The following is a 14,142-nucleotide window of genomic DNA, read 5'->3' on the forward strand; positions in this document are numbered from 1 at the left end:
ACAAAAATGAATATCGTATTGCCTTAAAGCCTTCAAAAATTAAACACTAGCTGTCGCTTTAGTTTATCAATACTTTTTATTGGTATATCGTAAGTTTTACACGTTTCGCAAAAGATTTGTGTCCCCAGCGCTGACCCAGTCGAAGCTCCACCCACAGGCAGTACCTAGTACTTGTAGCCACCAGCACCGCCGGCACCACCACCGCCGCCGCCGCGCGCTCCTGGCTGCGGGCCCTGCGGGAACTGGGCCTCACCCTCGTAGGTGACATCCGCATGGTAGCCCGTCTTCCAGTCGGCAGTGTAGCGCACAATCTGGGTGCGTCCATCGGGCATCTGGACGCGATATTCGCCGGTCACCACATCGCCATCACTGGACGCCTTGTGCGCGTAGTCATTGGCAGTCTCCGGATCCTGGACGGCGTACTCAAAGTCGAAGGGCATGCCGGGCATGTGGACGTGATCCTAAAATGTATATAATAAAAATTAAGTATTAAATATTCAAATAAATATATTGTTAAGATAAACTTATTTAACATTTTAAAATAATTTGAGCTAAAGAGTCCTTATGTAGAGGCCTGCTTTTTTTTATATATATATACACAAAAATACTTAAAAACGGAATAATAATTCCACAAATTAATTTTCCTATGTCAAAGTTCTTATTTATCTATGATTCATCAATAAAATTCAATCATTCAAGAATTTTGCGCTCACTTAAGCTTTTTGGTATATATGGATATTCAAAATATTACGTCGATACTTTAGCCATCGTATACTGGCCATCGATACTAGTCATCGATCGTCTTACGGCTCCAGCTCCAAATCCTCCGGGAGGGAGTCAGAAACACGAAAACTTAAAAAGGATCGAAAAAACTGAAAATATCTCTATGCAGGAGGTTAAGGCGGCGGTGAAAGGTGAAATTAATGGAAATGTACAATGGAAAAGCCAGTGGCAAGTGCCAAAAGTGCGGGAAAGCAGCGAGCCCCACAGTGAAAAGTGCATGTGAAGAGGGGGCAGCCGGCCAATGTCGTGGTTTTTTTTTTTTTAACCATTTATAGCCAAGATCAGTGGGTTATTTGTTGGCTAGTTAATTTTGTTGTTTTTTTTATGTGCAAGTGCAACAAATGGGAATAAAGTGTGTGTATAAAATGTGTATAATACCATCGCAAATATAGAAGGTTTTTGTTCTTTTTTTTTGTGTGTGCTATGTGCACCAATTCGCCGTTAAGATCTGCAGCTGTCTGAAAAGTGAGTGGGTGAGTGAAACAACACTATTTTCTTATTTTCGTTGTGCTCGAACTTTTCTGAGCTCGCGCGCGAATTTCTTTTTGCGGTGAAGAGTGGAACCTAAGAGCGAGAGAGCCACTAAGTAGATACGATCCACTCTCACAGTTCTCAATTTTGACATTTGGACAGTTGCAAAACCGCGTTTGTTTACCGTTTTATTTCATGGCCATTTGTAGATTTGTGATTAAAATAATAATAATAATTACATGGGCTACTGAAACTTAACGAAATTCTCCTTTTACAAAAATCTAACTCAATCCGTATTTTACAATATATATATTATTACTATTATTATTATTATATGTTAAAATTTAACATGTAATATGGTTTTAAATTTTATCAACATATAAATATTATATATAATTGTATATGTATAAATGTTTTACATATTTCTTAGTTCTATTTACTAAAAATTACCAAAATGGGTTGATTCTTAATGATATAATTGCAAACTGCAAGGGTAAACAAACTTTGGCTTAGCTTCCTTTCTTTTTTTATTTTAGTTAAAATTAATAAAAACTAAATTACTCCCCGACATTTAAATGCTAAGTTTAGTTTTTATTTCTCTAAACCTCTAGTTGGTTTAAAAAAAAAAACAGATTGAACATCACCTTTTTATCTTAAATTTTATAACATATTTATTATATGTACATATGGATAAATATATTTTGGATTATACTTACATCGGCTGGCTGACCGGGAATCTGTCGGGGAGTGCCGGGTGGTGCAGGTGGGCGAGGTCCCGGCGCTGCAGGTCTTCCCGGTGGGCCGGGCTTCTGTGGATTTACGATAACATTAGCCAGTTAATATTTACTTTAAAGGCCTCAAAGTTACCTAAATATTAAACCAATCCTTAAAAATATATAAACAATATTCTATATTTAAGTAAAGCATAAACGAAATACTTATGAAATTATTTCGCCACATGCCATTACAAGTCAATTTAGTTTTGAGTTTAGTAAAGAGAAAAAAACCCGATTTGTTGAACTTCGCATTATGGAAGTTCACCTGCATTGTGTTATTTTTTCGCAACGATCTGCCATTCCGTTGGGAGATCTCAAAAGGTTAACTTCCAGTCATTTTCAACTGCCAAAGCCCTTCACCGATTCAAAATGTTGCCATCATTTTGGGCCGACATTCAGCAACATGACGTGGCAGCAGCATTTATTGAGTTTGAGTTTGAGTTTGAGTTCGAGTTGAGCCACAGCATTCGGAGTGATGAATGCGGCGACAAATCTCGGCTGCCGTCCTAGGTCTGGGGCTTGGTTGCCCCGGAATGCTACCAGAATGATGGCCGTAATTAGTCCGTTGACGGGTATTCAATTTAAGGCGGTTTCGGCCCAGCCACATGGCCAGATAACTCAGATACGAGGGATTCATTCAATCTCAGTGGTAGAGAGTAAGAAATATATGTATGTATGTATTTAGTTTTACTCACGAATGGGGTCTTCGGTTCCGAGTAGTCGTAGCCGTTCTTCGTTGGCGGGAGGTAGGCATTGGAGCCAGGAGCGATCTGGGCGTAGACATAGGCACTGATGGCAGCGAGGGATAAGCTCTGAAAATAATAGAAATATACAGAAAATAAATACAGGCTTTAGTGGGAAAATTACATAAATTTGAAGAAAATATATAAAGGTTTTACTGGCAAATTAGTTGTTAAATATTGTTTTTAATAGAACTTTAACATCCAATATCTTTTTATTTTATCATTTCTTTAATTCCTTGGAATTGATAAAAACATGAGATGTCAGGAGTGCAACATTAAGACCTATCATCAGGATATTAGTAGTGGGAGGATTGAAACCTCAGCACAAGACACTATCTTTGTTTTCAGTCTTTACTTATAAGGATTAAGCCTCGAATTAGTATATATTATTATATTTCTTTAATATACTTTTGTCTGTATTTACACCTTAATTTCCACCGTGTAAGAAGATGGGCGACATTAGAGCAATGTCTTAAAGGTTAAATTAAGAGGGCGAACTGAAAAGTGAACGGTTGCAAATGGAAATAGAAGTGGCGATAAGATCGCTGCTGACATTCAGCCACAGAGCAGGTGCATCTGCGGGCGTACAAATGGGAGCCAAAGCCAAAGTTGGAGCCAAAGCTGAAGTCTCATCCTCAGCCCCGGCATCAGCCTCCGCCAAAAACGGCTGCAATTTATTTAGAACGTGCCCGAGAGGCGTTTGCCAAACGAAAAGGGCAACAAATGGCGGAGGTTAGCTGACTGCTGACGATTCCTGCGATTCCGCTCTTTAAACACGGCTAATTGACACATGCACATGATGGCCATTACGACGGCCGGCCCGTCAACGCAGTCATGTTAGCCGCACAGCTCGGATTGCAGCCATCCATCAGTGTTGGCTGACAGCCGCCGGTCAACCAGTTGCCATAACCACTTGGCCGGGCTTCTGCCTGTCATCTAATGTTTGTATTTTTTCAATTTACATGCTGCAACGGATTGCGGAAACGCCGAAGGCACTAAATTACTCACAGCTGGAAATATTCTATGCTATGGGAGACACACACTCGAAGCCATCATTATTATTATTATCATTAGCATCCCAGGTGGGAACTGCTTTACATTGTTTGCTGATTAGCTGTGTGTTTGTATGTTTATTAATTGCACATACGACTCGTGGCCCGAACGTGTAGCTCAGCCTCATGGGAATGTATGTATATTTGGTCAAGGAAAGCGGGATTCCGCCACGGACGAGGCTTTCTCATGAGCACACTTACTTGTGAAACTATTATCGCGTTGGGAATCTAATTTTCAGTTAAAACATAAATAAATCTAATCAATATTTAATGCATCCTTGGCAGGCGATGAGCATGTAAATTCCTTTTTACTTAGATTAACCAGCTCACCTTCAGTAGCATTTTATTTAAAATTGTAGAGCTCTTTCTTTCGATTGGTTAATGGAAAACCATTTAATAATCTTCGCTAAGCCTCATATATTTTGCAAATTCATTTTCTGCACTTTAATGAATACCTTCCTGAGATCTGAGATTTGTTTCCCGCAAAAACAAGTATTTTCTCATATGCCTGTTCTCCTCACTCACTCTCATCAAATGGGCTTAATTTTAAATTAATTAACTCCAATAAAGTTTCCGCAATTACCCAGCTGGGTGGTCCTAACCTTCAAGTCGAAAACCCGAAGCGGCTAGAGACGAAAAAACCTGGCCAATAAGCATGTCAACGGCAATTGTGCATGTAAAACAAATGTAATTACGGTTAGTTGGCCCAGCAACTGCAATAAAATAACGGCAAATAATTTGCGTGTTAATTAAATAAGAGACACACAAAAAAGAGCCGCCAAATAAATTGCGGCTGACTTGACGACAGCCCCAAAAATTTAAGCAAGACAAGAGGGAGAAGGAGTTGCCAATTGGCCAAAATGCAATGAAAGATTGAAAGAGACAGATTGCGGGTAGAGGGAAGGCAGAATTGGCAAGAGTCTGGCCAAAAAGATTTAGACAATCGGCCAACGAATCTGCTAGATATTTAATACACTCCACAGTGGGTTGTAATAGTTACCTTAGTGGATTGAATAAAAGCTACTAACGATAGTTGATGATTTAATAGTATGCATTAAATATTAGTTAATTGCATAATTATTTATGTAATACATACAACAAAATATAAATAAAAAGTATATAACACTCTTAAATTAGTTAAATGCTAAAGCATGTTACTTAGCTATTTCCTAGTTTAACTTCAACGTTTTTGCTATAATTTTCAGGCTTATGAAGACTCTTATATTTTGCCAGAAATTTTTAATAATTTCCGTAGAATAATCTATTAATCTGTGTAATTTTCCAGTGCTCTAGTTATGTATTTCCTTAGTTTTTTCTGAAAATGTGCCCACTTCCCTTGTCTTGGCAACCGCAACCATTACATTTATCTTCTATGTGGTCTGGGGGCTTTGTTCTCATTGTAAGAAGGTGTTCATCGGATTGAAGGTTTTTCCTTGGGCTGACATGGCTTGTGGGTTTCGCTCCGCATTTTATTTTTTTTCTTTTGCCATGGTCGATGGACACTAGCACCTTGACTCCGGCGAAACGGCAGGCATTGATCTTGCTACCAAAAAATAACAGATTTTTATTACTCATCGCACGCAGGCTTTTGGCTTCCACCACACTCCAGGCCAAAAAAATAAAAAGGCACGAGCCGGCTCGCATTGAAGCATCATTAATCGTGCACAAACCAATAAATTAACAATTGTTTGCTTTGTCCGGCTTATTATTAAATGGCTATTATGCTGCATAGCTACCTGCCGTCGGCCTGAGTCGGGCTGAGTTGTTAATTACATCAATAGGCTCTTGGCGAATAATTGAATTTGTTTGATTAAATCAACAAGTTTTGCTTGCGAGTGCCTCGATAATTAATCATAGTTTTGTGCGGAAGTCCGATGTCAAGAAGTACATAAACATAAAATGTTGTTAGCCATGTTTGGGGATTGTACTTGAGTTCTGTACAGAATCTTTATGGTTGTGACCGCCCACTGACCACTTGCTTGGCCAGGAAACTATGGAAATTAATTATTGATGAGCTGAAAGAATACTTCCAGTTTTATTTTAAAAGCTTATAGGTCAGCCATCTTGAGATTTGCATAAATATTTTATTGTGCAAGTGCTCACTTTCAGCTGCAGCAGCGACTCCCCGCGCTCACATTAGATCACGACCCAGTTAACAGAATCCGATGCCAAATTACAGCGATCCGCTCAGATGCATTTATTTATGACAATTGCATTTTGAATGCGGCTTAAATGGCAAACTCGAGAGTGTCTGGAGACGGGGCTGATTTATGGGCGGTTAGCATTTAATATGTCTGAGCCGATTGCATCGTCTTCGATCCGATGAATCGCATTGCCCAGTCAGGCAGGCACCTTATGGTGGCAATAAAAATGTTTATACCAAAATGTCTTCATAAAAATCTAGACGGAGATGCTGCCGCCGCGCTTATTGCATTTATTTTAATTCATTTAATTGGTGGCCCGTCAGTTTAAGGGGTTTACGGCCAGTCTTAAGTGACTTTATCCGACTATATCCCATGGCATTTTGTTTGCTTTTCGGTTGCTGGGCCTGTTATTAAGACATCATCTGGAGGGGCATATGGATTCTTTATGGGTTGCATCATTTTTGGATCGGTTGCACCTTAGACAACTTGCAGCAGCATTCTGCAACGCCCACATGTAAACCGATGATGGCGATGATGAAGCCTAACGAGGTTGGGTTCGGATTCGGGGCTTCCTACTTGCTGCTCTGCCATGCTGTCTTAATTTATGGAATTTTTTCATTTTTAACCACATTTTTTTCCAGCTCCAGCTTTTTGTATCTGTATCTGGCCGCAGCTGTTTCCCAGCAATTACCGGAGTAACAACCGAAAAAAAGTCCCCTACATAGATGTTAGATTAACATGCACTTGCAACACACGACACGACTCCGCGACGCGACTCGTTCAGTAGAACAACAAACATTTGGTTGACCTTTTCATCGCCATCTCCCATCTGCATCGCCTTGCATCGCTCTGTTGCACGTTGCATGTTGCATGTTGCCAGTGCCTGTGTGGTGCCCCCCGTCTCCCAGTTTTGGGGCATTGAAATGCAAATTTGGCAAAATAAAAGTTAATGGGCCATGTGAATGGCAAGTGGAGAGAGAGCGCGGTGCGCGGAGGGGCACTTGCAATGGGAAATGACTTTTATTGGCCGCTCGCAGTTTGTCGTCTCAGTCTTTTGTTGCAACAAAGTTGCAGGTCTCAGCCCATTTTCAATCAATTTCCCTGTGTTTCTATTTATTTGTGCAACGTTTCCAACTGTTTACTCAAGAGTCACGTGCCTCGTGGCGACAAGGACAATGCCAAAGATCAAAGGTTGACTTGTCTCACGACTTGAGCTCCCTGGGGATTCGCTATTGACAAGTCAATTTCATTAAAAATAGGCTCTCTTTTTGGCAAGATATTTCCCAAATTATTAGGCTCTTTCAGGCACCACATTAACCCTATTTAACCCGAATTTACTGGGTTAAAACACACCCACCCACATTGCCAGCCAGCGCATGAAGATATTAACCTTTCAAACAACCGGAGAGAGGCGTTGAAAAACTTATAAATTACATGTTTCGACCCAATGCTTCAGGTAGTTGTTTATGGCCAGCTATGAATTTGCAAATTGTTCGCTCAACAGGCAAACAAAAATACTTAAAATGTTATTAACGAGGTAGAAGCTTAGCTGCAGATAAATTTAAAGATGACTGTAGTTCTTTTCTATGTTTAAATTTAAGTAAATTGATTTTTACAGCTTTAAAATGAGCAAAATAGTTAAAGTGCTTTGAAGATGCAATATTTACTAGATTCAGTTATTTTTTTAAGCTCTTACTAAATTTAAACTTGTATTATGCAAAGTAACTCAATTCTAAAGTTCCCTTATTTGCCTAAAATAGCTTCCATTTAAATGGCGGAAAACCCCAGTGAACTAATTTTTCCCCATTTCCAGCTGGTGGCAAAAAAGCGCCGACCACATAACACTTTCGGCCAGAAACAGAAGCGGAACAGAGCAATTAAAAATTCCTCGCAGAAGCTGGCTAAAAAGATAGCCCGAGTTCGGGGCTCCCTCGGTCTTTCCATATTGCGCATACGCCGCGTTGAACGCTTCGGTTTTGGTTGGGCAATTAACGGAGTCGGAGGCGGAGGCGGAGGCTGGGCTTTTGTAATCAGCTGAAATTTCGATTTAATTAGATTACCACACACATACACAAAGGCACAAATGGTCGACTGGTTACCATCTGCCCTCCAATCCACTTGAATCCTCGCTTTTGGAATTCTCTGGCGATGCTGCTGCACTTGCCGGTTGCTCAAGCGTCATTAATTTTTTGCTATTTGGGTTTTTCTTCGCTTGGATTTTTTGTACCCCCTTTTCCATTGCCAAAGACAATAAAAACCGCACAAAAGATGCAGAAAATATCAGTAAAGCCGCAAAATTGCATACCTCCAAGGCAGAAGAATGGCAACGAGAGGAGGCCCGCGACGGACGACCCGAGGCTCAATTACCTAAGCATAGATCAGCTTTGAGGCAATGCCAATCGGCATCAAGCGAAATCTGGTAAATCTGCCAAATTATTTCAATTAAAATTGAATTTGTAATGCAATGCTGGGGGAGTCATGCAGTTCTAACGAACTGGAGATGCGCTTTTATGAAGAGTTTACCTATTTTTGATTTATAAATGAACTTGAAATAGTTATTCGATCATGTAAATAGATGTTGGAATAATATTTAAAAATGTTCCTGTGAACATTTACTAAAATTAAATATATATCATAGAATAGAATAGGAAAGAAGAATAGCTTCGAACATTTCAAGTTCTTTTATTGTAGCACAATATTCTTAATAAAGAAATGTGCATTTTAAATTGATAAAAATACTATCCGAATATGCAAAGGTCCTCTTTAGATTGTAGTAAATTCAAAGCTTTGTTCAAAGTCCATATATCCTTCCAATCTCTGTGCACATAATCCATCATTCATTGGGCAATTGTTCACACTCGAATCGCCGGCAGTCAAGCGTCGGAGGCAAAGAGGCAATGAAAAGGGTTTTTGGCCCGGCATGCGATATATTGGCCATAATCAGGCGTCTCTAATCAGAATAGGAGGCAGCATTGACCCGGCAGAAGTCAGGCAGCAAACCTGCCAGCCAGCTTGCGCCTCGTTGCATTCACAATTCACAATTCACATTGGCCAAATTACGACAATTCAGCATTTGCAGAATGCAGAATGCAGCAGGCAGCAGGCAGAAGGCAGAAGACAGCTTGGGCTTTGGCTTTCAGCTTGTCAGCTCATCGACAACAGAGTGCAAATATCAAACTGTGAATATTTTATGTTTGTCATTTGAAATTCAAAAGCGTGCCCGTACTGCAGTTTTTGGCTTCCCACCGTAAATCGTTTCCCGAACTCTTCGTTTCCAATTCTGCTATTTTTGCGTGCGAAAATGAGCAGCTGGATCAGGGGCATTAATATGCAACCGCAGTTGGGTGAGGATGTTGGTCAAGGGTGGAGTTAAAAGGGCTTTTCAGGGGGGCTAAAGCAAGGCTCTACATTTTTGGGAATTTTGTACTCAGTAATGTCAAAAAAGTATAAGAATTTGTTGATTTATTCTTGAGATTGATATTTTTCTAAAGATGTTTCAAAGACGTGATTCCTTTGTGCTTAGTAGATCGAGACTTTTAATACGAATTTATATGTTTTTTTGACTATAAAATAATAATGTTTCCTAAAGCAACACATTCAAATAAAGATAGAATTCACTCATTTTCTTCACTTCAAAATAGAATTCACAGATTTACTAGCTTCAAAATTAATTTTTTGAGAAGTCTTTCATAAAACCCCCTTGAACAAAACCATTAAAGACGCCACTGGAATAACTGGCTGGGCTTTCAGTTGCCGGGTAGCTGCTGCTGCCACTGAAATTAACATGTAAAACATGCTCGCCATGCTGTTCTCAAAAGCCTGGCCATTTCAAACGGCCAGCGGCCATTTGTCTATCGAGTGTCTGCCGCTGGTGGGCGGAAGTTCTGTTCCCGCTTTTCATTTCGTCTGAATATTTTTTGGGCCAAAACAAAAATGGTCAAAGAGGAAAAAAGGGCAGAAATGAAAGGCATTGGGGAAAAGGAATCGCGTTGGTGAAAAGTCAAAAAGTTACAAGCGGCAAATTACACGCGTCTGGCCAGAGTTCTACTTCTCGTTTCCCTCGGACTCTATTTCTTTTCAACCGTCTGTTTTACCTTTTGGCCGTTATCTGCTTGGCAGCCCCAGACGCATGGAGATGGGGGAAAATCACTGGGAAAAATACTAGGGAAATTGGTAGTAGATTCTAAAGAAAATAGATGGATTTGGTGGTACTATAAGGGTTCGATTGTGATTGCTTCTGATTACTAAAAGTACTTTATAGCGTTATCTGAATGTAAAAAGATTAAAAATTGTTTTAAGGGTTCTATGTAAATTAATTCAGAATATTAAATATGCTCAGTATTAGCTAGCTTTCACATGTGATAGAATAATTTTAAACTTCAGTTTCTAGCTCTATTTTCATCGAATTTATTTACTAAGAACTCCCTTAGAAATCATTACCTTCCATAATATATTTCCTATACTTTTATTTCCGTGTAAGTGGCATGGGTTTGGGGGTGCTTTTGGATAGATCCCAGACTGCGGGGACTTATGTCTGGTCTGCATTGCATCCAAGAGTGTCGCACCAACAATTTAACACGCCCCAGTTACAACAAAAAGACCAGGAACGGAGGCTCCCGTCTGTTTCATTTTGTTGCCTGCTTAAGGGCGTTTCCTCAAACAAAACACACAAAAAAAAGGATCAATGCTTTTACAAAAGAAAGAAGCAAGTGAAAGTATCCTGGCAGTTAAGAGTATGCAGTTGATTGCAGGTTAAGTGTCTAATAAAGGAGAGGTCTAGTATTCAATTTATTTTACCTCAACTAAAATTAGGGAATGGTATTTGTTAACTCCAGACTTTGAATTATTCTTTCAAGGTTTTAGTTCGATTTTCTGTTAAAATAATAGCAAGTTTAGGCCACATTTTCCCAACTAAATCATGCCATGCCATCAAGTCATGAGTTCTTCAACAAAAGTAACCGTAGATAGATCAAAAAGTTATTTTTAACCAACATCTGTCTAAGTTTATAATAACCTCTAAAGGGCTCTTCAGTTTCGACTTGGTTTTTTCCACTTCATAAATAGTTTATGGGAATTCCAATTGAAGAGGTGAGAATCTTCGTTTTATGTAAGCTAAGCAAATGTTTACTTTGAAAAGTAACAGAATGTATTCACTATTTTCAGAGGACGGGGAAAAAGGTTTGCCATTTTCCTCAGATGGGGCCCTCACTTAGGCGATGCGTAAATGCGAGTAGGAAAAATATATTACCAACATGTGTCCTCCCACTGCCTGTGCTCCTACTCCTCCCGTGAAGTGTTTAGTTGGGAACAATCAGGGAATATTGCCGATGCCCGGATTTGGGGCGTAGTTTACGTGGCTCTTGGCACGCACAGATGTTGCCAAATATGGCATTTGTATCCGAACACAGTACATATATTAACCGAGAGTTGAGTGGAGCACTTAAGTGTCTTTGATTATTTGCAATTTGTTCGATTTGGCGGGGGCATGGTTACCACTGTATCCCCTTCGCCACTTGACTTTCAGATGGGGATGTGAATTTGGTCTTGGATTTGGCTGCTGATGATGATGAGAGGCTCTGTGGCAGACGACGTGTGGCAAGTTATGCAATCGTTGCCCCGCACAAAATCAGAAAAAGAAAAGGAAACAATGCCATGTTTGTCAGGCACTTGAAACTACTACCAGGTCTCCTTGGCAAATCCCATTTAAAGTTCCGCAAACATTTGCCCTGATGAGCTGGGGCTAAGCGAAAGCCGCAGAAGAAAAATGACATTGACCGTGGAAAAGGACACTGAGTGACCATTTGCCATATTCCTATTTTCCATACCACCGCCGACCGCCGTCCTGGCGATAAACAAATTTGACATATAACAAGCTTAACTTGTTGTCCTTTCCACATAGTTTCGTTTTAGCCAAAGGACACGCCGGCCAAATCTCATATGATTTGTTTTGCCAGCTGATTTATGTAGGCTTAGGGCTCCCTTTTTTTCCACCCCTCTAAATGTATGGCATTGTTTTTTATATAAATACTTACAAGCAACATGAACGACTTGAAGGACATCATTGTGTTGTTTGAATTTCGGTAGTTTTAGTGCGAAAAATGGCAATAAAGATGGGTGTGTGTGTATCCACAAGGCCGCTTGCTAAAGTTGAAATTGAATTGAATTAAATTTATTAGATTCGATTTTCGTATTTTGATTCGATTTTGTTGTTGCACACAATTCAATTTCGAGTCCTTTTTTCACTGGAGTTTTATGAGCAATTTGTGTTTTTATTTTCTTTTCTCTTCCTGGAGCTTACTTTCACGGGACGGGGGATGGAGTGTGGTGTTGGTGGAGTTTATATTTTTGTTTTGTGTATTTGTTTCGAACCGCACGGAGTACACGAACGTTTTGAATTAGGTTAGACAATGGAGATGCGCTTGCTTTTTATAATAAACGCTCGAGACGCTGGCGCTGACGTCGATGCCAGCTTCGACTTCGACTGCGACTTCGCAGCGCTCGCGTTGCCAACTGCACCCAAAAGTAACGAAAACAAAAAACAAAAAGCGGTTTGAACAATTGAGCCAAGTCTAGCGCCTAACTTCTAGATCATCTGCTGGGGCTCTCTCTCTTGCTCTTAGCCTTAGAGCTCTCAGAATGGGCCAAGATGGGAGAGCTCTCTGGTGATGCTTCTCTCTGGGAAAACGAAATTCAAGCCAAGATCGAAACCGAGAGTGTTGAGGTGAAAAATGTTGCAGATCATCGTGCCGCAAACAGCGAACAGCATGAATGATCATTACGATGATGAATTGGCCAGCCAGACGACGATGATCATGCCGGTTCCATTCAGGCGGATGTGCTATATAACAAGTACCCAAAAAGAGACCTGCAAACGCCCCAAATGACTTTATTAAATAGTCAAAGTCCAAATTTGATATTTAAGCCTTTATGAAGTCGGGCCGATGAGACGACGGTGGCCCTCGGGCACTGCTGCAATGGTAATCGAGACCAGACGAAAATGTCACTGGGAATGTCAGATGATAGTCTCCGTTCTGCCCCTTGAAGATACAGATACATACGTAGATATAGAAGGCAGACCCGGGCGCCCTTTCTGTTTGGTTTTTGCGAAAGCAGCAGAACTTGCTCCGTAGAATAAGTTTCGGGTGAGAAGTACGTGATGCGGCTGCCTTTGGGGGAAAATTGCACAAGCTGCCAATGGAAACGTGTTCATGTGGCGTCCCAATTTCCCGGCAGGCCCAGGCCAGGCAGCACCTCTGCTACCGAAATGCAATCTATGACGTGAGGCTCATGCCAAAGAAGTCGGAGCCCCCAAAACTTACCTCATCCATCGGTGGTGGCTGCTGCGATTGCACAAGGCTCGTGTGCCGCAGACGTGTCGAGGACTTCCTTCTTCCTCCTTCCGCAAGACCAAGACCAAGACCAAGTCCCACGTCCTTCCTTCCGTCAGATGTCAAGTCCCCAACACCAATTAACCTTGGCCATATCACATTCTTCTCAGCGGCCCAAGATTAAATAACAATTAAAAGCAATCTATTTTCGATGACTGATTTCAGTGTTTCTTCATATTTTTATATCAACCACTTGTGCGAGGTGTCGATGTGTGCGTGTGTCTGCAATATTAAAATTAGATATTCAGTGTATAAGGTGGGAAGCCACCATCCGAAATATAACTACACTATAAAGGTGAATGGTCTTGTGATCAGTGCTGCTGGTGATAAGGTATTAACAAATTGTATTTTGTATTTTAAAAGTTAAGGTTAGTTAAAGTGTGATATATAATTATCAAAATATGTTTCACTTTCAAAGACTTTAATCGTTAGTTAATTAATTTAACTGATTAAATTCAAATGTACCTATTAGGAAAAGTTGACCATGTTCGTTTTTTTTATAGGTATGCAACCTTAAACCAATTTGCAGCTAGGATTATATTGAAATGTGTTCAAAATATCATAAAAATATGATCACTTAAATGTACCTAGTTTACTTTTTAGTGTACCTATTGGGAAAAGTATATAGATTGTTTCTTTTAATTGAGAAGCAATATTAAACGTTATTCTTCGGATATGTATTTAGTTGAAAAATGTAGGTAAGAACCTGCTTTTTTAAAAAATTCACCTCTTCCAAGGGTGTACCCAATTCGGTCTTATAAAATCTCTATACCTAGCTCATCTTA

At 40.1% G+C, this 14,142-nt stretch overlaps 1 protein-coding gene and 1 long non-coding RNA gene across 3 annotated transcripts; one reads left to right on the forward strand and one right to left on the reverse strand.

Moving 5' to 3' along the window:
• Nucleotides 1–57: 57 nt before the first annotated feature.
• On the reverse strand, nucleotides 58–12,515 carry Cpr50Cb (Cuticular protein 50Cb). 2 transcript variants are annotated; one of them, XM_020959862.2, is made up of 5 exons: nucleotides 12,268–12,515; nucleotides 12,002–12,110; nucleotides 2,726–2,842; nucleotides 1,971–2,063; nucleotides 58–461 (listed from the first exon to the last, which is right to left on the reverse strand). In XM_020959862.2, exons 2-5 carry the CDS (start codon nucleotides 12,029–12,031, stop codon nucleotides 165–167), a joined length of 537 nt encoding a protein of 178 aa, XP_020815521.2. In that variant the 5' UTR covers nucleotides 12,032–12,110; nucleotides 12,268–12,515; the 3' UTR covers nucleotides 58–164. The 2 variants fall into 2 exon arrangements, with proteins under 2 accessions (XP_020815521.2, XP_086694389.1); XM_086838263.1 differs by lacking the exon at nucleotides 12,002–12,110 and having other exon boundaries at nucleotides 12,268–12,371.
• LOC147642822 (uncharacterized) lies at nucleotides 10,804–11,408 on the forward strand. The gene is made up of 2 exons (XR_015272871.1): nucleotides 10,804–11,057; nucleotides 11,133–11,408. It is a non-coding gene; the product is annotated as an uncharacterized LOC147642822 (long non-coding RNA).
• Nucleotides 12,516–14,142: the final 1,627 nt, after the last annotated feature.

Source organism: Drosophila serrata, unplaced genomic scaffold (genome assembly GCF_035046125.1).
Source record: "Drosophila serrata isolate PLE 108 unplaced genomic scaffold, ASM3504612v1 contig_347, whole genome shotgun sequence".
NCBI classification, from domain to species: domain Eukaryota; kingdom Metazoa; phylum Arthropoda; class Insecta; order Diptera; family Drosophilidae; genus Drosophila; species Drosophila serrata.